At 35.4% G+C, this 25,983-nt stretch overlaps 1 protein-coding gene across 3 annotated transcripts in view; it reads right to left on the minus strand.

Moving 5' to 3' along the window:
• dnmt3bb.1 (DNA (cytosine-5-)-methyltransferase 3 beta, duplicate b.1) overlaps positions 1–25,983 on the minus strand; it is a 171,474-nt gene that overhangs the window by 11,878 nt on the left and 133,613 nt on the right. For all 3 annotated transcript variants that reach the window (XM_039735312.1, XM_039735310.1, XM_039735311.1), the window contains 8 exons: positions 24,171–24,215; positions 20,988–21,067; positions 18,735–18,847; positions 18,155–18,338; positions 17,876–17,960; positions 17,221–17,366; positions 13,463–13,553; positions 10,237–10,385 (listed from right to left, as the gene is read on the minus strand). In XM_039735312.1, the coding sequence (XP_039591246.1) occupies positions 10,237–10,385; positions 13,463–13,553; positions 17,221–17,366; positions 17,876–17,960; positions 18,155–18,338; positions 18,735–18,847; positions 20,988–21,067; positions 24,171–24,215 (893 nt within the window). The remainder of the gene's footprint in view (positions 1–10,236; positions 10,386–13,462; positions 13,554–17,220; positions 17,367–17,875; positions 17,961–18,154; positions 18,339–18,734; positions 18,848–20,987; positions 21,068–24,170; positions 24,216–25,983) is intronic.

A 25,983-nucleotide genomic window follows, 5' to 3' on the forward strand; every position in this document is an offset into this window, starting at 1 on the left:
AAGAAGAAAAAATCATATTAAGGTAGAACATTCCGCTAAGTTGAACGTAATTGTTGGTACTTCACAACAACATCAAGAATATTACTGTAATGAGCTCCGAGATGGAAAGACCAAAACACACACACAACAAATGAGAGTAAAGCCCAATAAAGAGCAGATGTATTTAACAATGAATGATCCACAGCCATTTTTTTAAGAAAATTCACCTTTCCGCTGTTATGTCTACAGGAAAGTTCTTCCACAGTCACATGCTGTGCCTCCCTTCATGATCCCCCCTTTTCTTCTGCAAGGCGCTATTTACCCAATGCCCCAGTAACCACTTCCTGCATTCTTGAACTTTGGCTTTTAAAGTGGATAAAATGCTAATAGTCCTACATTCAGCTGTCTACAAGCAGGAGGCAATCATGAGTTTGGCTGCCAGGGTACCCAGACAGAATAACCTACATTCCGAGAATTTGAGCGGAAACCTAGAAAGGTCTAAAAGAAGAAAGATCTGAGTGAACAGAGGAATACTACAGGAAAGAAAGGAAGACAGTTGGTGACATAAGTGTGTCCAAAGGGAAAAGACAGGGGACCGGTGCCAGAATATGTGGACAAAATCGAGCCAAGTAAACCAAGGGAACATAATGGAGAAAGACATGGGATATTTTGAATTAGAGAAGAGAACTGCAGAAGGGAAGAGTGAAGAATTTTCAACAGATTTATAAAACTTGGACCGAAGCCCATTCTGTCACTTGCCATAAGAATTGTCAATTCATGTAATCAAAAGCCTTTTCACCATCCAGGGAAAGGAGTGCAGTAGGGCTAGGAAGGAAGGGAACTACTGTGTTTTTGAGACTCCTACTCCAGTATCAGTTGTTTTTTTCTTGTGGACTTAACACATTAAATACTTGTGCTTTCAAGTGTTATACAACTACCCTCTTCACTCATGGCTTCCATCTCTTTTGACTCATCCACCCTTGTCCTGCTCGCTTTGTCTATTAAGCTTTCACCCCCAGTCTTGTCACATGCTGTGGTGACTGATCCACCTTGGAGTGAATAGGCCTTGTCGCCTGGATCACAAGTTTTTCTCCCTGCTGATCAACATGTGTCTCCAGTTGTTGGTCCAATTGTCCTGCCTAGGCCTTCTGTTCCTGTTCCTATGAAGTTGGCACCGCCAGGAGGTGGTCTTTCTGCCGCTTAATCACACATGCTGGGTGGTGGTCTTCTCATATCTTGGGAAGTTAAATTTGAAGTGTAATTATTCATGAGATGCAAAGACTTCTTCTTGTTTTGGCTGCTACCGTTAGGGGTTGACACAACGGATCATCTTGTTCCATATCTTCCTGTCCTCTACATCTATAAGATGCAAAGACATTTTCTATATATAAATATAGTGATTTAATCCTGGACATTTACCAAACATTAAATACTTTGTAGGTTTGACAGGGTAGAAAAAGGTGATTATCATGTAAAGGTGCAACATACAACAGCTTTGCTGTCTTAAAGTGCTTCCAGCATTGGTTCCATATTCTGAATGAGCGATGGACAATTAAATTATTAGTATATTGATGACAATTTGTATTTACTGAGGCACAAAACAGGGCATATAAAGAAGTACAGCAATATTTTATTTCTATTGCTGACAAGAGTTGTGTACATTCATCAGTTGCTGTTGATTTCCAGGTCCTTATAGCTTGTATATTAGCCGCCCAGTAAAAAAATTGAAAGTTTGGTAGTGCAATGCCCCATTCTGTTTTAGGTCGTTGTACGCCCTATGGATGTGAGGATGTTTTGAATTCCAAATAAACAAGGTTGTAATTGAGTCAAATTTTTTAAAGAATGATTTGTTAATGTATATAGGGATACTCTGAAATAAAAAAGAAGCCTGGGAAGGACAATATTAATTCTCCCTGCTAATGTGAGATGGAGGGTGGACCATCTGTTCAAATCTTGTTTAATTTTTCCCATGCAGATTGCAAAATTTTATTGAAAAAGATCTTTATATTTACTTGTGATGTTTACAGTTAGGTACTTAAACGGAACTGCCAAAATAAATAGAAAGCTGTCCAGAATATTATTGTGTGCTAGAGAGTTTACTGGAAAAAAACACTTTTATTTAAATTAATTCTGAGTCCAGATACCTTTTGAAATGCTGCTACTGCATCGAGGACTGCTGGTACGGAAGTTTGTGGGTCTGATATATACAGCACCATGTCATCTGCATACAATGATATTTTCTGCTCAAATCCTTCTCTGGCAATTCCCTTTATCTCTGATACATTTCGAAAGTGAACAGCCAATGGCTCCATCTGCTTTGTCTTTAGATGTTTGATATTGGATTGTGTATTTGGGCTTGGTTGCTCTGGATTGCCTTTCAGGTAACTCATTTTTGCCTTTTTGGACATTTTTGTTATACAGGTATTTTCTACTTTGTGATTAAATATTCTTCATTTATTAAGATACTTTGTCTCTTCAAGGAAGGGTCTGACAATTCTTTCACTTGTTAGACATTATTATATATTTTTGGGACATTTCTTTAAGTTTGAACTTTTAAAGCCAGCTCTTCTTTTTTGGTATTGTGTAGAATGAAACCAGTAGGAAATAGGTGGCTGATTTAAAGTGAGACTCTTCTTGGCATGATAACAATGATTTTGGCCCTCTTTATGGTAATTTGTGATGCCTTACACATCCTTTTTCCATGTTCCTGACTCATGACAGAAACATACAACTGAGGCCACCTCTGGAGTACTGTGAACAGTCCTGGTCTCCACTGTACAAGTAAGATTAGAAAGCTTTGATGATTAGGAAGCTAGGCAGAGAAAAGCTACCAACTGTGTTCCTAAAATGACATGTCCTACTATGACAGGGAAAGTATGAGCATTATCCCAAACTAAAAGCAAATGGCAGGTTAAATCATTTAAGAAACAGACCACAAGATGAGTAATTAAGTGTAACAACATTAAGTCTAGAGACAACTAGATTTTGAAATACCAGGAAAAAACTGAAGTAACAATTGAAAAAAAATGTAAGAAACACTAAGATGAAAAAATAAACAAAGCAAAAGATTTAAAGCTTGTCTAATAACCTTCTCTAACTACAGTATACAACTTGTAAGAGAGATGTAACAGAGTAACACTGTTGTGTTTGCATACCATCTCATCCATCTTAGTGGGGATTGGCTCAAATAACAGACAGAGACAGACAAAGTGGGAGTGCCAACCCTGATTGATTACTTGTTGGTAACGACAGTATAATATTGTTTTAAAATCCTGCATTAATAAATACACAATAGTATGTACGTTAACAGACTTTACCAAATACATAAGTGTGTGTATAAGCCAAACATTAGAAAACACACTTTAAAAAAGGCAATGGTTTATTTTTCTCATCTGGAGTTTTGGGGAATAGACTACTAGCATTTGTGTGCTTCCTTGCCTACTTAATGCAATATATAACTCAAATGACCTGGAAGAGGCCTGTTAAAAGAAGGAGCTCAGAGAGTAAAAGAATAAGTTTCAATATTTATAAGAACAATATAATTTAGCATAGACTTTTTCCTTGTTTTCTTACCTCACTGATCACTTAGGAGAAGATCAAATTAAAAAAGTGTCCAGGAAACACAATTAATTAAATATAATTGTTTGTCATTATGAAGAATGGGACATATTTATTTCAGCTGTAGTTTCAACATCCACCAACAAAAACAAGATATACAGTATCTCTATGGAACTAATATAATTTTAAATACCAAGCCTGTGTAACTTTAAATGTATAAAAAGCCCTAAATGTTAGTTTCAATTTGAAAGCGTTCCCTTTTCAGAGGAACACCTTTTTACTGATCCTTCTTGTTTTTCTTTATTTTTTACTGATATCAATTATTAAATTTGTCTGTTGTGTTTCACCAGTCTCTGAGCAACTGTTTTGTCCACCTGAATCTGTCAGAGCACTAAGTGTGCAAGCACAGAACACTGAACTCCTTCATGCTATATATATAATCTGGCTGAACAACATGGAACAAATTTCCTGCTCATAAGGAGGTCAAACAAAACAATGATTTGGAGGATAGACTCAGGTTTATATATGGGGCAGCAAGGAGCTTGTCTTAGACTTGGTTGTGGCATTTATCATGTAAGTTAGCCTGCGGTAGACTTTGCAGAACCTACTCTGCATTGCTAAATAATACACAAGAGTTTCATAGACCTTAAGGAAATCATTTTGTTTGGAACATAGTTGTTGATGTGATATTGAAACACTACAAGTAACCTTGTTTTTTATGATAGCGATATTTTTTTGTGATTTACTCTTAATCTCACATATTTACATGTAAACATTAATTTTTCATTATTTAAACAGTAGCCAAAAATATGTCTCAAACAGATTTACACTTAAGGTTAAATTGATTTTACAGTATTTTACAAGGCCAAAAAAAAAATACTCAGGTACATGGCTGAGCTAAACTACACCATATGTCACTATATATATAAAGTGTATATGCTTAATAGTTAAGTATTATTTAAAATTACCCATACTGCTCTTCCCATCTAAATTGTTAATTCCCTGTACCTGTGCAATTCATTTAACTGAGAAACAAAAAAATCGGTATACAGACACTCCATTAAAAAAAAATGTATTTTTGGATTTTTCGAAAATCAACCCCTGCAGGGGTAATACAGGGTGTGCAGGTTTGTATGGAAAAAAAATGAAAATAGGTCTTTGGTCTTCAAACTTGATAAATATGTTCTACAAAAGAAATAAATAAACACGTACTTCTGTGTTTTTCAAAATTTAACCGCTGAGGGGGTGAAAAGGAGGGTTAAATGTTTCTAAACCAACACCCTTATATCAGAAACTACTTGACTGAGATACACAAGAATTAGTATACAGACTCTTCAATACATAAAAATAAACATGTATTTTAATACTTAAATAAATACGTGCTTCTACGTTAAAAACATTTTAATTTTATTCTTTTTAACATGCACACCAATTGTTTAATTATTAGCTACTAAGAATTGTAACAAAATAATAGTCGTAGTGTTCATACTGCGTGTGCACCAGCGCCGCTGAGTATATAAGCAGCAGCACAGCGCTGGCCGCTTCATTATAAATGCAACATGTGTCTGTCTAGGCAACACATCTGCGCGTTCAATATTACTTTCAGTTCTATCTTCTAATTTATAAAACTTTTTACTGCAATATTTTCATTTTTAAACACTTATCAAATAGATATCCATATCATATATAGAAATCATAATATCACAAATAGATATCCCTATTCGGTTATTCTATTCGATATCCTCATAAATACAGTATAATATTTTTAGCACTATCCTCATAAATACAGTATAATATTTTTAGCATTTCAACCTCCTTTCTCTCAGATCACACACGCTTTTAAAAAATATCTTATTACAGCTCCTATTTTGTCCCATAAATATTATTTATTGCACTATAACACAATGGCTGATAAAATTTTGAATATTAAAGAGGAAATGATATGCCATGTTGTCGTTCCCATTATAGGAGACGGGGCTTGCTTATTTTGGAATCTGTCTCTTTTAATGTACAGTACTCAGGAAATGGCAATGGAAGTACATGAGGAAATCATTAGGTATGTATTAGACAACTGGATGGTATTTTCAATGTCTCATGACGGTAATGGCGAAAACTACTCCACATCAACTGAATATTATGCCAATATGTTGCAGCCGTCAACTTTTGGTGATCTATTTTAGTTATAAGCTGCAGGGCAACTATATCATTTTTCCTGAAGTTTACCGTAATGGCATTCTTTATGTAAAATCAAATGTTGAAGGTAGTCCTCTAAGATGATTACGGTTTACACACAACATCTCAACGATCTTCCGCATAATTCAATTAGATATGAAATAAAAACTTCACATGTATCTAAAGCTAATTCTGTTATTGTTGCCAAAAACATATCCAAGCAACGTTTCCAACGTCTTCCTCTTCTTCCACAAATCAGCATTCTGATCACGATTTGTCTATATCGCAACCATCAGTAGTAACCCCTTCTCAGAAGGGAAAGAAGAAACACCTTTTCACCCCTTCAGGGGCTGAATTTAAAAAAATCCCTTCTTAGTGGGTGCCTATGTCACAAAAGGTATCTTCTGTCCAAATTTCTAGCTCCAGCGGTATAGGCTGTGCATTGATCTATTAGTCCATCAGTCACTGTAAAGTTTTATATATAAAGATAAAATATACAAATACAAAATATATATAGAATAAAAAATATATAAAATTAATAGAGTATTTTGTTTCATATTTCAACTATGAATAGCCTAGGCAATGCAGGGCAATCCAGCTATGTATTATATAATGTACTGTATATGTTCTGAGCAGGAGCATGGGGATGAAGGATACCACAGGACAGTATACCTTTTGGTTGGGATATCCTTATCTGGCTGCCAAAATAAAATATCTGCTGAGACTCCAGGGAGTTATTTCTCTAATGGTCTCTGTGGTAACCAACAGGAAGTTGAACTGCTTTCTGGTAGTTACCTTAAGGGATGTGGTTAATACATCTATACTTTCACCATAAAGTTTTTCACTGCTCCAGACATCATTTTGAGTGCTGCTAACATAATGCCTTATTGCTTTTACCATAGCATGTGAGTGGACTGCAATGACTGAATAATTACCTTCATTCAGAACAAAGATAGAGTCCTTTTAATACAACTAGTATATTGTCAATTTACTAAGATAGTGGTAATAGACAATTATATCTTTATTTAAAATAACAATTTTTATGTTAGAATTACTGTTTATGTTAAGTATTCTTACCCTGCAGAAAGTTGCAAAATGGCATATACTCCAGATGGAATTTTAGGACAAGTTTTAAAAACTTGTAGCAACCAATTTGCTGTATGTACAATGCCATATTTAACATCTCATTGAGAAAATCTACTTCAAAAGACAATAATTATCTATCAAATCATTCTCCAAACTGATTTTTCCAGACAAGGTTGCATAGAAGCTACAGCCTATCTCAGCAAACTTTGGACAGAGCACAGAAATAATCCCTGAACAGGGTGCTAGCCATACACATGGTGAATATACACACACAGGGCCTATTTAGCATTGTTAATTACCAATCCCCCATGCTTTTGAACTATGGGAGGAAACTGTAGCAGCCAGAGAAAACCCACAGAGGAGAACATGCAAACTTCATGCTCTTGTGAGACAGCAGCACTAGCACTACAGCACTGTGCCACCCTGACCAGTTCTTCTCTGCTACAAAAACAAAAGTGGACTGTCTTAATTATTACAGACTAGTGATACTCATGCCCATTGTGATAAAGTACTTTGAAAGACTGGTGTTGCAACAGATTAAATATAATATTGCAGACAATTTAGATCTCAAATTTGGAATATCATCACAAAAGTTCAAAAAGTGGATTTCCCTTGCATTTCATACTACACTGACATGATAAAATAAGAACAGCAAAATTAAGAGTCTTGTTTGCAGACTATAGTTCAGCATTTAACACTGTTACTTTTGACACAGACTCTCTGAAACTGTATTTGAATTTGCTAAATGGTAGACCCTATCATGAGCAGACTAGCTACATCAGTTCCAGTATGCTGATCCTAGGTTAGTGTGTTGAGCAGCCATTATACTCCTTATTCAACCAAGGCTACATGACCAAACTCAGCTCCAATAACATCAGTACCTTTTCTGATGACACCACCTTTGTGGACCTAATCAATACTATTGATAAGAACACTTACAGAAAAAGTTTTACCTTCTGACAAAGTAGCAAAAGGACAGTCATTTCCCTATTTCTCAATGTCACCAAAACCAAGGGGCTTGTCATAAACTTTGGGAAGCAGAAGGCAGACCACACTCCCATCTATAGTATATCAGAGGGAAATTCAGCAACTTTACATTTTTGTAGTCACCATCACAGACAACCTGAACTGGGCATAACACATCTTGGCTATGTTCACCAACAACTTTATCTACTGTATTTAGTTAGCTGACAACATGTCCCTCAGTACTAACCAATATCTAGAGTTGCACAATGAAGTTCATCCTCACTGACTATATAACATCTTAGCATTTCACCTGCTAAGCTCAGGATCACAAAGCATTAGAAAGGGTAGTGAACATGCTATAAATTATTACAGATACACAGGTCCTGTTTGTCCAGAACAGCTGTTTTTGAATTGTAACGTGTACTAGTAAAGACCTCAGCTAGCCCATAAATTCACTTTTAACCTTCCTTAATTTAGGAAAATGGAACAAGACCATTTGCTTTTGCTCTACTAGCCACTATCTTTATATATAAAACTATACGGTGACTGACTGACTAATAGATCAATGCACAGCCTAATCCGCTGGAGCTAGAAAAGTAAAATTTGGACAGTTAGATACCTTTTGTGACGTAGGCACCCACTATGAAAGGATTTTTAGAACTTCAACTCCTGAGGGTGTGAAAAAGGGGGTTACATTTTTTTAAAAATAGCACCCATATATCAGAAACTACTTAACACTAGAATTACCAAAGCCTACGAAAAAACTCGTACATTTGGCCCACCTTAAATTGGTTCTCACCTCTCCATTAGCGTCTTTTGTCCTGTAAATGTGCCGATAAAGACAAGCAGCAAGCTGTTCTATCCCCCCACCGCTGCAGAACGTGCACAAAGTTCTCCCAGCTCATGCCTTAATTATCTGGGAGTGAAGTGCTGGAGTTTTTGAGTGGAAATAATAGATCGTTATTTGGAACACATGCATTTCATGTGTGTTCTGTTTCTACAATAATCTGTGTAAACACATTTTTAAAACAGAAATGCTTTTTCATATTGTAGTAATAAATGACAAAATGTTGGCATAAACTATATAATGTGTGAAGCCTGAAATCCAAAGATCAAATAAACACTTTCACAATAGGTTCAAAGATGATACAACAGCTTCCGTGTCGTAGCGGTAAGATTTGCTGACTTTTAATCAAGAGTCCTCGGTTCAATCCTGACTGCCTCCTATATTTACCGTTTTCAGTAGTGAGCTGCTCTTAATGATAATAATATACAGTAAACACATACATTTGGTTTGTGTCTGTAACAGCCGTTGTACATTTATAGTACTTCACTTTTATTCTCACAGTCACGATGCATACTACCGCCCCCCCACTCAGGGATTTGACGCTGTAACTTTTTATCTGAAACTGGGAATAACTGTAGATGTAAATAAAATATAGGAGACAGTCAGGACCGAACCGAGGACTCTTGATTAAAAGTCAGCAAATATTACCGCTATGCCACGGAAGCTGCTGTATTGTCCTTGAACCTTTTCTGAAAGTGTTAATTTGATCTTTGGACTTCAGGCTTCACACATTATATAGTTTATGCCTACATTTTGTCATTTATTACTAAAATATGAAAAACGTTTCTGTTTTAACAATGTGTTCACACAGATTATTGTAGAAATGGAACACACATGAAATGCAATCTGTGTTCCAAATAACGATCTATTATTTCCACTCTAAAACTCTAGCACTTCACTCCCAGATAATCAAGGCATGAGCTGGGAAAACTTTGTGAACGTTCTGCGGCGGTGGGGGGGATGGAATAGCAGGCTGCTTGCTGCATGTCTTTATCGGCACATTTACAGGACAAAAAACGCTGACGGAGAGGTGTGAACGGATTTAAGGTGGGCCGGATTTACGAGTTTTCTCGTAGGCTCTGGTAATTCTAGTGTTAAGTAATCCTAAGAGAAGTCTCTTAAGTGCACTCATCTCTTTAGTCAGAAAAGGAATGGTGGCAAGGACTCACCAGGCAAGGAGGAAGAGGAAAAGGCCGGTTTAGTATTATAAGGTCAGGAAGTGAAAAGGAAGTGAGACTTTGTGTAGTAAGGCTCAGAGAAGAAAAAACATGATGTTGCTTTTTGTTGTTCACTTTTTCCCTTACGTTTCTTTCTGTATTTACCCTCCCTGGAGATCTTAACACATGAGCTAAATAATATGTTCCTGTCATTTATGGACCTTATAGGTGTTTGGTTTTTGGGCTCTATGGTCATATACTGTATACGTATGTTGCACTTGCTACCTTTTTTGTCTATTGTTTCTATAGAACCTCTGTCACTAGTCTATAGGAGATATGCAAATATGAACACTATTATACTACGTACACATGACAATAATATTGAATTATAGCTGAATTTCAACCTGAAAAATAATGAATCTCAGAAAAATTACCATATATACATTTATTCTATAGCAAGTAAAGACTCACTTCTAAAAAACGTGAAATATCCCTTTTATCATTGACTCCCATAGCCACTACATTTTCAAACATCCAAAAGAATGGTCTGTCCTCTCCTTCTTTTGGTTTAGCAGCACTTAGTAACCGGTAAAATTCAAAGAAAAGACGACCTGTTCCTTCTGGGAGAAAAAAAGAGATGAAATTACATTAGTGCATAACAGTAATTTCAAATCAGTTAAGCAATGAACATTATATTGGTGTTACATATTATATATATATATATATATATATATATATATATATATGGTTACTTGGATTACTGGTGGGGGCGACATGGTGACGCAGTGGTAGTGCTGCTGCCTTGTAGTAAGGAGACCTGGCTTCACTTCCCAGGTCCTCCCTGCGTGGAATTTGAATATTCTCCCTGTGTCTGTGTGGATTTGCTCCGGTTTCCTCCCACAGTCCAAAGACATGCAGGCTAGGTGCATTCCTAAATTGTCCCTAGTGTGTGATTGGTGTGTGTATGTGTCCTGCGGTGGTCTGGTGCCCTGTTCAGGATTTCTTCCTGCCTTGAGCCCTGTGCTGGCTGGGATTGGCTCCAGCAGACCCCTGTGTTAGGATATAGCGGGTTGGATAATGACTGACTACGTGGATTACTGGTAATTAAGAACTTGTCAACACTGTAATTTATTTCTTGATGTGGTTCAAAGGTAACCAATAAGGCCTTGAAATAAGTTTGTAACTGAAAATGTTTAAGGATAACAATAAAAAAACTGATTTAACAAGAATAAGGAATGCAATTTTTGCTGTGTAAGTAGTGACCACTGATGTAACATAAAAGACACTTTCAATTTAGGCTTTGTACTAATAACACCTCACTAATTTGTAATACCCATTAATAAAAGTTAACAATCACAACACCTTAAATGAATCACTAATATATTATCAATACTATTGTTTTATTAAAAATAACACATTTAAGATAAGGCAAGGCTGGGTGAAAACACAAAAGAAACATCTTAATGAAAAAGTGAGACCAGCAGTTAAAGAACAACAGTGTGGGAATTGTAAGTAGTACACACTTCCCTCTGGAAACTATCTTGAAGACTTAGCTCTTTAAAGACCAGGCAGGGCTAAAAAAATAAAACAACAGGGAAAGTCACTATACACTGTATGAATTTAATGTCACTTCAACCAAAGCGGGACACCACTTATTGTGAGCTCAGAAGTGGCCATAGTTAAGGGTTTAAAGCTGGATAAATCCAGAGACTTATCTGAGAATGAAGAAAAACACAGAAAAAAAGCTTACAGGCAAAAGGAATTGAGGTTAGTCCTGAATGATAAAGAGAGAGTTAGAAGTGAGAAAGAAATGTGCTTTGGTGTGGCAGTTGGGAGGTAGTCAAGGAACACTTGTCAAAAACATCTTAGTAAGGCCTCTACTAAGGTTTTATTCCCATTACCGTTATTCTTTTTCATTTAATGTATGTGCCATTCCCGGTTTGTTTCAATATTTTAGAATACACAGACGCTTATAAAGCTTGTGTCTGGCTTGATGCAAGTAGTGATCTATTTCTTCGGAATACATCACTTTTGTGACTTAATAAATGAAAATTGGCCTAGTTCTATTTTGAGGAAATGTTGAGTAGAAGTTTGACAAACCATGCTCTACATGACAAATCTTAACCAAAAATTTAAAAGACTTATTTTGTTTTGACACATATGTCAAAATCAATAGTAAGAATATCAGTCTGACATTTTATTTTTCATTCATTTTAGATTGTTCGGCTTTTTATGCTAAGACCTCACTACTTAAAAGATTCAGAAAAAGCAGAAAATCTAATTATCATTCTTTCATTGTATGGAAAGAAGTTATTATGAAATGTCATAAAATGCCTATTGAGCAAGTAACAATAAAAACAACACTAGATTTATTGTTTTTTTATTACAACGTAAATAATGATGCTTTAATGTTTTTACCCATTTGTATAATGTAATTTATGTGTGAACAATATAAAAAAGAACATTGAAGCTGTATAAGATGTATCAGTTACTTGGGAGGACCCAAATTAATCTAAGTTTACTCTCTAACCAGGAATCCCAACTAATGTAAGCTAACTCCTTTTCACAAGGGCTGACAGAAAGTACTTTGCAACCAACAATGTAGTTGTAATGTGAAATGGCCTCTAGTTCTCTAGTTTACTCAATACACAGAATATCTAAATATTTTGTAACTTGACTATGCAACTCAGAATTCTGCAGGAAACTTGTTAAACAGATATGAAGTAGGATTTATTAGCACTGTTTTTTAAAGCAATACAAAACCTAAAAGTAAAAGGTTTACTCAAAAACAATTTTCATTATTTTATCTAGTACAATCCTATGTAAAATTTCATGGTAGCATGGTATGAAGAATGATGTAAAAATAGATTTTTAAAGTTAGAGATTTGCAGTAGGTGCAGAAAAATTACTTTCTCCTTCTATATTCAATGAGATACTGTATGCATTCTGCCTGGTTTTGCTTGATAAACTTCTTTAGAGAGGGTTATCAAATATAATAGATATATAGGATTTTCACAGCACTGTCACTTCTCATTGATGACTGTTGTGCTAGAAACAAATGCAGGATGTCTGAATAGAACACAAGCGATATTCCTGAAATACATGTTAAAACTCAGCTGGTCCTGCCACTAGATATTGGGTTTGAGTTTGCCAGAACAAATTCAAACACTGGTGTTCAGATTGCAAGACCTGTCTGTCTGCCAATAGTTTGCTTGTCTGGCTTCATAGGAAGGGAAGGGCTCAAATTAGAAATGTAGGACGCAATGCAGTCTGTACGAAATGGTATACTTTTTACATACAGTATATTATTTATCAAGCTAGATGCGGTACCAAGCTATATTTTTAGTAAAAAATGTGAACTGTTTGTACTTGATTTGGTCTTCAATTTTACAAGTGCACGTTAAGTTGCACAACATTCTGGACAAGCTCTGCAGTGATAAACTTAATATTTCTGAATCAGTTATCTAATGAGATAAAAAAGGAGCATAATGGTATTGTTGTGATTGTGGTGTAAAAGTGACCTTGTAATTTGATTATGAGGTTAGAGTGGTACTAAAATAGCTTCAAAACAACTATGAAGAGGCAAAGTAAAACTTAAGTACCTCATTTATATACATTAGAACATTGGTTGGGTAGGTCTTAGCTTTCTTTTAATAGCAATATGAACTTCTTACTGAAGAAATTTATCAGTTCTTACCATACAGACCCTTTCTAGCTGGATTTACAATAGAGAGGTCATTGCATGGACTACCTCCAATCACCAAGTCAAATGGGCCCCACTCCTCAACCTATAATGCAGTAAATATAGAAGAAAAATAAAATATTATTTTCAGAAATTTTTGTTTAAAAATATAATGCATAAATTATTTTTTTATTTTAGAAGGAAGGAACACATACTCAAGAAAGTGCTTTGTAAGTTTGTCCCATTGTGACAAAAGAAAATCCTTACAATAAACCATTCAGCTTTAATATGAAATGTGATTATGAAAACAAAAAAATAACACATTAAAGTATTTTTCAACACAAGAATTCTACATTCAGACAATATCCTGTTGTGGTATTTTGCAATTCCATACATACTGTCTGTGAGAAAGACTTATACTCTCATTATTTTGCACATAAAATAATAAGAATAAAAAAGTAGGATCGGTACAGAAAAACACAAACATGTTCACGTATTAAATGGTTACACTGTATAACTGATTTAACTGGATATCCGGTATAATTTGCTTTAACACCAGTTTACTAAACTGTCGGTTGGTGATGACAATCAAGTCTAACAAACTGGAAATTTTAATTTTTAAATGAGTGCTATGATCTGAAATTACAAGCTACAGGAAATCTTTAAACATTTCTCTATTGAAAAACATAACTGATGTTTTTAAAAATTACAGGCCTTACTGGATAGCTTTTCACAATCAGTCAGTCATTTTACCTCTAACTGATCTTGTTTACTTAGGTGATCATTTTCTCCTTCTCTTATTCTGCATTTGGAAAAACTCAGTAGTAGATTTTTTTGTCTATTTTGTACTAATGTTCCACCTAATACAGAGCACAGTGTTTATAACAGCCATTTGAATTTTCTATATAATTTACATTAAAGTAAAAGGAATGTAGAGTTATTGACCAAGAAAAGTTGTACCAGCTGAAGTGGTCCAAGTTGCTTGAAAAACAATAAACAAGGCATCATATGTGAGGAAGAAGTAGTTTGAAAACCACACAAAAGGAGTTAGTTATTATTTCAGAACAGGCTACACTTTGAAGTTATTAGTATTCAAGTAACATCTCCATGTTTGAAGATACAAGTGGCTACATGCCACAGCATGGAGTCTTAAAGGTGATGTTATCTTATGGTACATCCAACCAACATCAAACAATTTATCCTCAAGGAAGACAGTGATCCAACATGGCTTTGAAGCAGACTATATTTGGCGTCCAAGAATATGACGAATAGAGAAGATAAATTTTGGAAGACAAGAGCATAAAATCTTTTTTTCTGGTAGCATGTTTTTAAGAATGTTGTCAGGATTACATTTTTATATATGCTGTGATCAGGAGCAGATTAATTTATCCCAAGGAAAAAGACCCATCAGTGAAGAACACAGAAGTATAGTACTGTATATGGCATTTCAGATTACTTAACTCTGAGTTCATTACAGATCCAGCCATAAATAGAGATAGGAGAGTAGGGGATGAACATTATGAATTTCTTTCACCACAGATTGAAACATTACTCAGCCTTCTGTAAGAGGTGTCATATCTCTTGTGATAGATGGCCGGGGACCTTGCCCCACTGGGAGACCTTGGGATGCAAGATGGCAACCCTCTGGGACTACATGGAAACCACAGAGCTGGGAAGCTCAAACCTGTGGGGACCCGTGGCTACCGCAAGGGGTTGCCTGGATGGTTCCAGAGCCATCGACTGCAGCACTTCCACCACACCAGGAAGTGCTGCATGAAGGTGATCAGGGAGCACCTGGAGCACATCCGGGTGCATTATAAAAGGAGACGCCTCACTCCATTCAGGGAACCGGAGTCGGGTGGAAGAGGACGGAGCTTGCGACTGGAGAAGTGGATGCGGCAGAAAGTGTAAGTAAAACTAAAAGTAAAGGACTGATCTGTTGTGGCTGTTTTGGTACACTGTGTTGTGCAAGGAAAAGAACTGTAAAATAAACGAGTGTGCTTTAGGACATTGTGTGTCCTGGTGTCTGTTTGTGGCCGGGCTGAAACCTCACATTCTCTAAACGGTGGAATGTACTGACATAGGCATTGCAACCACTTTCAGATAATCTGACAGTTCTCTTGTGATATTCCTCCTCTAAGTTTCCCAGATCTGCCCTGATAGGTGAAAGATTACTGCAGTTATCTAAAATAATTCTTACCAGTATATTCAAATACAACAACAACAACATTTATTTATATAGCACATTTTCATACAAAAAAGGTAGCTCAAAGTGCTTTGCAAAATGAAGAATAGAAAATAAAAATAAGTCAACATTAATTAACATAGAATAAGTAAGGTCCGATGCCCAGGGTAGACAGAAAAAACAAAACAAAAAAAAAAAACTCCAGAGGCTGGAGAAAAAAAATAAAATCTGTAGGGATTCCAGACCAAGAGACTGCCCAGTCCCCTCTGGGCAATCCACCTAACATAAATCAAACAGTCCTCTTTGTATTTAGGGTTCTAATTAGGGTTGTAATATTCGATCATTTTCCTTAATAAATAAATGACCAAGTATAATATTTTTGTCTCATTTATTTACCTGGTTTTTCTTTATCTACTTTTAGGACTTGGGTGAAAATCTGATGATGTTTTAGGTCATATTTATGCAGAAATATAGAAAATTCTAAAGGGTTCACAAACTTTCAAGCACAACTGTACTGCTGCACAATGTTTACACTGATGTTGAAAACTGCCCACTTTTAATAAAATGGAAATTGCAGGCAAACTGTAGCAATGTGCACAATGTACACTGTAAGAGAAAGAATGCCATATTTAAGGGGAAAGTGAAATTATTACAGTTAGCTGAATCATATAATTATTTTGTAAATCATGCATTCCATTCTATTATGAATCTCCACCAAACCTGACCAAACCTGATTATTCGACCTTTAAAAGGTGTTGAAGTAAAATAAATAATTTAACAGCAAGATGAACTAACATTTAAAGTTGTTTCAAAATAAAATAAGATACCTGAAAATGCATTTACGTTATCTTAAAATTAATTATGCATATTTAAAAAACATTAATTTCAAATTGGTTTCAGGATATATTGAAATTATATGTTTATTTTGAGATAGCTTAAATTTGCTTCAAGATATCTCAAATGCAATTCAAGATACAGTATCTTGAAATAGGTTTATGTGCATTTTAAGAGTTTCCAGATAGTTATGCAATTCAAGATGTTTTAAAATGATGTTGTATCAAATTGCTAATTCCTGTCTATTCTTAAAATAAACTTAAGATACCTTGAAATGAACAGAAAGTTATTTAGAGATATCTGGAAATGTATGAGATATCTCAAAATCCTCTGAATATTATTTGGCTATATCTGGAAATGTATTCAAACTATTTTAAAATATATTTGAGATATCTCAAAATGTGCAGATATATTAAAGTTTAAAGGAACATATTTTGAGATAATTTGAAATATGATGCAGAAGTTTTAAAAGGTAAATTGTATTTTGAGATTTTTAAAATTAATTTTGAGATATCTCTGAATGTTAATCGGACTTATCATATAATTTGTCTAAATTTTCATCTATCCATCTATTTTGCATAACATTTTGTAGAGTTGATGGAAGTTGGAGCTTGACTCAACAGCTATGGGAGCACCGCAGGAACTAGCCTAAAATGGGATACCATTTGGCCGTCTATGCTTGCAGTAGAGACTTTCAAGGAATTTTAAATCACACATAATTCATTTTCAAATATTCAAGATATAAAAGACATACGTTTTTCCTAGTTATGTTCCTCACATCGTGCACATACGTAATTCTTCCTTCATGTCTGACAGCACCTACTGCAATGGAATCTTCACAGACCTCTGAAGCAATGTAATGGTCTACCTTAATGCCAAGATCCTTTAAAACCAAATATCCTACAAAAGGAAAAATATTTAAACCTTTTTAATAATTACATGACTCAAACCTTAGAGGGAAATCACATTAATATACAGAGTCCACTAGACAATTACTATAAAATGCAAGTGAAATCTAAGTGCATAAACTTGCTACAAAATGTGTGTTATACTGTACTGTACTGCATGCTTATTGTACAAATTATTTCCATTTACATAAAACAAGCTCATAATTCTTCTCTCCCTGCAATATGCTTTAATTATTAAGGCTCTACATGAGCTTGTAACCTTGTTAGCAATTTTTTAAGCTACTAACAATCACAGTGCACATGAATTATGCTGTATCTCTTTTCATCATCTCTTCTTCAAGTTCAGTGTTTGATATCTATATTGTTATCTATATACTGTGCTGGCACAAGAAAATGATTCTAAAGAACCACTTACGTACTTATACTCCAGTGATTTATACATTTGATCAAAAGATTTTAACACAGGTGAGGCACGCTTTGTAAGTCTGATTATTAACTGACCTGTTGCAATACCATCAAATAGTGACAATACACGGATAGGTTTTCTTTCTTCTGCAGGAACAGCTGGGTAAAGTTTAGGAGCTTCCTGTAAAATATGTAATGACAAAAAAGATCCATACTTACAGTTCAAAGTAGTCATACAGAGCCATTCATATAAACAAGCATATCTTCAGCCCATATATATTAATGTACTTGATTAGTTTATAAATGAATGATTTTTATTATTTAGAGAAAAAATGATTAATACATTGTAAAATCAAAAATGGTAAATGCACTTACAAACTCCTGTCCATTATCATTGACAAAGAATTCCTGGAGTTTGATGCTCCAGTCATGTCGCTTTTTCAGAGCACCAAATTTTTCAGACGGTTGGCACATGTAACATCGCCAAGGATCCAACTCTTTGGCATTTTCAGATGCCCCAGGACCTACCAGGGTATCGAGACAACCTACACAGAAGCATCTGAGTTTAAAAAATAGATAGGAAGTAAGATTTATTAGCACCAGATTTTTTTGTAAACAAGACTGCGCATACAGTATATATAGCAGATTAACTCAATCAATTTCTACCATTATTTTAGAAAAATTTATGGTCACACAGATACACCTCTAAATCCTTATGTTTAAGCAAATAAGAGTTTACTTTTTATGTAATTAACCCAAATGATTAATTGGATGTTATTGATTTTATTAGTTGTACACATTTTATATATGTTTGTAGTGTTGTTTTTGTAAAATTGTAACACTTTAGCAAATACAAAATTAACATAATCCATCACAAAAAACTGCAAAAATCTGCACTTCTAGGCTCATGAACTCCCTATAATATCAATTACAAGAAGCAGGGATTTTCTCTTACCTACAGCAATTTTCATTTCCACAAAGCAGCACTTCATCCCCGCCACAGCAAACTGTGCAGTATGACTGGTAGCCATCATCATCATACATATATGATATTTCCAAATAAGTGTCCTGGAAAGACAACAACAAATTATTTTGATATGCATTATTTGATGTTTAGATATTAGAAAATACATATTTCACATTGGAGAAGTATTATGCCTATGAGGACACTTTCTCCAAATGTTATTAAAGAAGAAGGAAAGACTGGTATAAACTTCAGAAAACAGAACCTATTTAAATAACAACTTGTTATAAGGTTAAAAACAGCAGGTTACATTATTCATTAATTTAAAACATTAGGTTTTAAAAAAATAAATAGAGAAAAGGATATATTCGATACACACAGAAACTCCCAGAAGCATTATTTACTATGCATGTTGTACATTTTCATTCCTTAAGTCTTAGCAAATTCCTTAACTAAAACATAAATAATTCTGAGTAATCTATTTATACAGAATGAAACCACTACTCTAACCAATGCATTGCACTCCTTAGTATCCAACCATTACTAAGCCTGCTCAACTTAGTTCTGGAAGAAGGCAAGAATCAGCCCTGAACACGATGCACTTAATCACACAGCCACATTCATTCATACCTAGAGTCCTGAGTTCAGATTCAGTCTCACAAACGTTCTTTGTTCAGTCTGCACATTCTACCTATGTGGATTTTCTTTTCATTCTCTAAAAATATGAGGGTTAGGTTATTCTTGTCCTGTAAAAGTAAATGTGAGCTCATGCATGAACATGGCCTACACACGACTGACTAACTGTTTAGGTACAAGCTCCCTATGATTTTGAACTGGATAAGACAAAAGACAGATGCATCCTTGGCACATTTTGAATTAACTTTTGCCATTTTATTGGAGACATTTTCTATTTGTGGTAGATTGGTGTTTTTTTCTTTTGTCCTTTCTTCTAATGATATGTATTTAATAATGATGTGAACATTATTGTGAGCTAGGATTTTTTGACATTTATATTGTACAGCTGCTATGGTACAGTAAAAGTACCATAGCAAGTAAAAAAAGTAAAGTAAAAAAAGTTTTAGTCATTTAAGATGTTGCATTGAACTTAAACAGTCTTTCTGATTAATATAATTGGCCATGCTACAAAGACAGACAAATTTGAAAAAAAAATTCCCTCTTTATTATATCAAGCTAAAAAAGAAAAGCTCCAATGGGGCAATTATTTTCAGTATTTTAGGCTCTGAAATCCACATAATTCAAAAGAAGACCATAGTGGTAATATGTTTATGCCATCAAGTATCTAGAAAACCCAGACTTTTTAGAGGCCATCCACTGAAAAGCACAATTTGAAGACAATGACATAAGCAAAATTACTCTGTGTTTGTTTTGGAAAATAATTTATATTTTGGAATATACTTTACAGGGGGATATAGGGTTAGGGGCACGCACTGATACAGCGCATTGCCGCAACCACCACATGACAAACCAACTCAGGATCCCAGATTAGGACCCGAGTGCAGGCATGCGTCAGGTGACACCTCAGCACCACACTAGTTCAGATGGAATGGAATCAGTGTTGTTTTTTCATTTTTATGGTGGCATTTATGGGATTCTAACCAGCAACATTCCGATTGCCAGCACAGATCCCTAGCCTCAGAGCCACCACTCCGCCAACAAGGGGGATATAGTCTTTGTGTAATTCATTGACTATATGTAACATCCATCCATTTTCCAACCCGCTGAATCCGAACACAGGGTCACGGGGGTCTGCTGGAGCCAATCCCAGCCAACACAGGGCACAAGGCAGGAACCAATCCCGGGCAGGGTGCCAACTCACTGCAGGACACACACAAACACACACACACACCAAGCACACACTAGGGCCAATTTAGAATCGCCAATCCACCTAACCTGTGGGAGGAAACCGGAGCGCCCGGAGGAAACCCACGCACACACGGGGAGAACATGCAAACTCCACGCAGGGAGGACCTGGGAAGCAAACCCAGGTCTCCTAACTGTGAGGCAGCAGCGCTACCACTACGCCACAGTGCCGCCTTATATGTAACAATGAACATAAATATAAAATAGGCATAATACAATAACACTGAACATTTAGGTTGAAGTTGATGTAAACATGTCTCATCTGTAAAGCACAAATATATTTTTTACACACCAAAATATATGTATTTGCCATTATGAAGTAAAAGCAGTTTAGCCTTATAGTTTTGTAAACACATCACTTACCTTGCAGGCTTGGCAAAGACCTCCTTCAAAAAGTGGATGAAATGTTGCTACCTTTGTTTTCCCACATGCAATGCAGAAATCTTGTAAGCAAATACAAAAAAAGACAGTAAATATTAATTTTCAGCTGTGCCTTTAAATGACTGTCATCCATGACAAACAATATTTGAAGTTTTTGAATGTAAAGAACAACAACTGTAAGTATTTTAGATTTCTGGTAACTATCTCATGTAAACTTATTTGATAGTGTCATAGGTTCAGACTAATACAGTATATCTGTAGACCTCATGCAAGTAATAACTTGACAATACTAAAATATAAAATGTATAAAAACAATTCACTTACTAGATTAGATTAGATTAGATTAAATTAGATTAGATAAACTCTATTAATCCTAAAGGGAAATTCACATGCATACACCAGCAGAATTGCATAAATGTATGTAATTAATCGGGATGAATCGCATATAACATTAAAAGATGTAATTATAAAATTAATATATAAATCATGAAATAAATACACACTAAATTACAAATTTAATGTAGAATGAACACAAAGTCAAGTCAAGTCAATGGGACAACCTGGAGAAACCAACATAAAAGCAGCACCATGATCAGTTTCACACATATGTAGATTTAATGCTTTTGTGGTTGGCAGAATCATGGTGTGATTTTTTAAGTTTCAAAAAGTGTGCCACCACAGAAAAACAGTTAGAAAACACTGTTCTACCTACACCTTTGCTCCTGGCATGCTTAAAGAGATTTCTGTTACTTGTGCTATCTCACGTAAAAACTGACACTGTGCATTACTTGAATGGTTATGTTGCGTTCTTTGCATAATTTAGCAAAGATACTGCGAACTTGAATCATGAGTAGGAAAAATCGTTACACTTTTTGTGAATTATATTGTCATTAAAATTTTGTCATTATATTAGCACTGTAAGCTGGAAGACAGACAGGCAAGTTAAATGCAGTGGTAGTGAAAACTTATTTTTATTTTAGTGCCACTCAAAGATAGATAAATTATTTAGCACTTAAGTAATACTGTATAACATTGATTCGATCTTCTTACAGAAACATGGAAAAAAAAGAGAGGGTGTAATTTTTTACCCTTGCAACTTTTTTCTAGCATTGCACCAGGACTGCTACAAACCCCCTTTCCTCCCATTCACCTGCATCTATTTCAGTATGTATAAATCAAGAAATTGAAAACCAGCGTTACATATTGACATGTGGCATATCATTGTGAATTGCGTAATACGAAATGTTAAACCTTTAGATGAAAATTTTATTTCAAAGTATACAGTGCATCCGGAAAGTATTCACAGTGCATCACTTTTTCACATTTTGTTATGTTACAGCCTTATTCCAAAATTCTACACACAACACCCCATAATGACAACATGAAAAAAGTTAACTTTTTTTGCAAATTTATTAAAAATAAAAAAAAACTGAGAAAGCACATGTACATAAGTATTCACAGCCTTTGCCATGAAGCTCAAAATTGAGCTTAGGTGCATCCTGTTTCCCCTGATCATCCTTGAGATGTTTCTGCAGCTTAACTGGAGTCCACCTGTGGTAAATTCAGTTGATTGGACATGATTTGGAAAGGCACACACCTTTCTATATAATGTCCCACAGTTGACAGTTCATGTCAGAGCACAAACCAAGCATGAAGTCAAAGGAATTGTCTGCAGACCTCCGAAACAGGATTGTCTCGAGGCACAAATCTGGGGAAGGTTACAGAAAAATTTCTGCTGCTTTGAAGGTCCCAATGAGCACAGTGGCCTCCATCATCCGTAAGTGGAAGAAGTTCGAAACCATCAGGACTCTTCCTAGAGCTGGCCGGCCATTTAAACTGAGCGATCGGGGGAGAAGGGCCTTAGTCAGGGAGGTGACCAAGAACCCAATGGTCACTCTGTCAGAGCTCCAGAGGTCCTCTGTGGAGAACCTTCCAGAAGGACCATCATCTCTGCAGCAATCCACCAATCAGGCCTGTATGGTAGAGTGGCCAGACGGAGCCCACTCCTTAGTAAAAGGCACATGGCAACCCGCCTGGAGTTTGCCAAAAGGCACCTGAAGGACTCTCAGACCATGAGAAACAAAATTCTCTGGTCTGATGAGACAAAGATTGAACTCTTTGGTGTGAATGCCAGGCTCACGTTGGGAGGAAACCAGGCACCGCTCATTACCAGGCCAATACCATCCCTATAGTGAAGCATGGTGGAGGCAGCATAATGCTGTGAGGATGTATTTCAGCGGCAGGAACTGGGAGACTAATCAGGATAAAGGGAAAGATGACTGCAGCAATGTACAGAGACATCCTGGATGAAAACCTGCTCCAGAGCGCTCTTGACCTCAGACTGGGGCAAAGGTTCATCTTTCAGCAGGACAACGACCCTAAGCACACAGTCAAGATATCAAAGGAGTGGCTTCAGGACAACTCTGTGAATGTCCTTGAGTGGCCCAGCCAGAGCCCAGACTTGAATCCGATTGAACATCTCTGGAGAGATCTTAAAATGGCTGTGCACCGACACTTCCCATTCAACCTGATGGAGCTTGAGAGGTGCTGCAAAGAGGAATGGGCGAAACTGGCCAAGGATAGGTGTGCCAAGCTTGTGGCATCATATTCAAAAAGACTTGAGGCTGTAATTGCTGCCAAAGGTGCATCGACAAAGTATTGAGCAAAGGCTGTGAATACTTATGTACATGTGATTTCTCAGTTTTTTTATTTTTAACAAATTTGCAAAAACCTCAAGTAAACCTTTTTCGCGTTGTCATTATGGGGTGTTGTGTGTAGAATTCTGAGGAAAAAAAAGAATTTAATCCATTTTGGAATAAGGCTGTAATATAACAAAATGTGGAAAAAGTGATGCGCTGTGAATACTTTCCAGATGCACTGTATAAATATGGTACTGGATGTGTATTAATTATTTATGGTAGATACTTAACTCATTTGACGTAATGTTAAACAAAAACATCAAAATGCCACCCTGGTTAAACCACTGTCTTTGGCATTTGCTTTATTCCTGGACCTGAATACAACAACATTTTTAAACATGTTAAACTGGCCATATTAATCTCAAACATGCATGTGTTAACTTCCCCAGGCCTAATATATGTACTTGTTTACTTTACTGGAAAAATATAAATAAATTATAATTATAAAATGGAATAATAGAATTACCTTCTATACTTTGGCTGTTATTCAAGACATCATTGACCATTTGCTCTAAAAAAAAAAAGACAAAAAGAATAAATGCATAAATGTTAAAATTCCCTAACAAGAAAACCTTACATTTAAGTTAAACCTTAAGGTTTCACTAACTGCTCTTATTAAATCTCTTTTTTGCCCATTCTCTAACTAAACTTTTTTGCCCATTCTCTTCAAGGGGGGGGGGCCTGAAGAAGGGGCCTGAGTTGCCTCGAAAGCTTGCATATTGTAATCTTTTTAGTTAGCCAATAAAAGGTGTCATTTTGCTTGGCTTTTCTCTACATTCGTAATGGCTAACACGGTACAACAACCTAGTACTACTTGCCCATTCTCAAAATGTAGTGCCTCGGGTTAAAGCAGTGTGTTTCTAATTTTAAGATTTTTTTTTAGTTTTTGATGTTATTTTTTATTTACTTTTGATTTTTAGCAATTAACTTTAAGTTATCACATTTTATGAATTTTGTATTACTTACTAAAACATTCACACAGACAAAGCTTTGCAAGTATCATTTTTCAGGGAATTACTTTCATTATTTTTTAAAATACCGTTTTCACCGAAGTCATTACTTGAACCATGTTAATAACAGTAATATCAGAAACAGAGATTAAATATTTTCCATGTATAAAGTGCATTTCTATTTAAATGTTATTTACATTAAATACTGAATATTTTTTACAGCAACATCTCAAATCATTCACATAAAAATCAGTTTGCAAAATCTGGGTAGCTCCCTCTGAGCCCAAACTGAGAGGATATAATTTAGCAACACAAGTAGAAATATATTTTGGCAATTGAGAGTGCTTAGATAGATAGATAGATAGAATAGCACCTTTCCCATGTTCAAAGCGCTCAAAGCACTTCACAAATATTGAAAGGAATACATTAGGAATAAAAGAAAAATAACATTAAAAACACTAGACACAAACTATTATCAAACATTAAACACCAAATAAAAGATAAATATTTCAAAGTCAAAGTTGTGAATTAGATTAAGAAACTGTTCAGTTCAGATTCCAGCCAAACAACCACTCCATTTCAAAGTAAACACTCAGATGGAGTCACCTCATTTAGAGATGCAAACACAATCAAGTTTCTTTTTTGTTTTTGAGTGACTGTGGGCTACAATGAATCAGATGCTTCTAGTGTTTTACCACTGATGACGTGTATGTTAAGCATGGCAATGTTGAAAAAACTTCATTGCAAACAGATCTATATAGAGCAAATTTGGTACACTACTCTTGTTACAATAAACTGTGAGTGGGATGGAATATTTCAGAATTAAGCATGCTAATGAGATCCCAAGCATTGCCTAGTGGCATCAAGATCCCCTGTTAAAAATATTTCAATACTGCAACATTCTAAATAGATTATTACAGTCCGACCATTTGTTATAAATAAGAGAGTTTAACATAAAGAAGTTTGTCTTGGAAGTGTGACAGGAACTTGTTCTGTAACATTGCACCACCCAAGCTGAAACATCAGTACTAATAACTTGATTAAAAATAAATGTATATTTATATAACATTGGCTCTGTTGGCAATGCTGATTGAATGCTATGCATCTGCTTAATTAGTGGCTGCAACTGTATTACCTGCTGCAAGAAGCAATATCTGTGTGACATATGACTGAACTTGCTGAAATTCCTACCTTCTTTGGTGTATAAAGATAACATTTTTTCCAGATTAAATACTCATTAAAATTGAAGCATAGGGGTGGCTATTTGAGCATGACAAATTTTCCATGGTTCTAATTTTTAAATTACTTAGCTGTAACAAATCATGTTTA

The sequence above is a fragment of the Polypterus senegalus genome, chromosome 14 (genome assembly GCF_016835505.1).
Source record: "Polypterus senegalus isolate Bchr_013 chromosome 14, ASM1683550v1, whole genome shotgun sequence".
Classification (NCBI taxonomy): Eukaryota; Metazoa; Chordata; class Cladistia; order Polypteriformes; family Polypteridae; genus Polypterus; species Polypterus senegalus.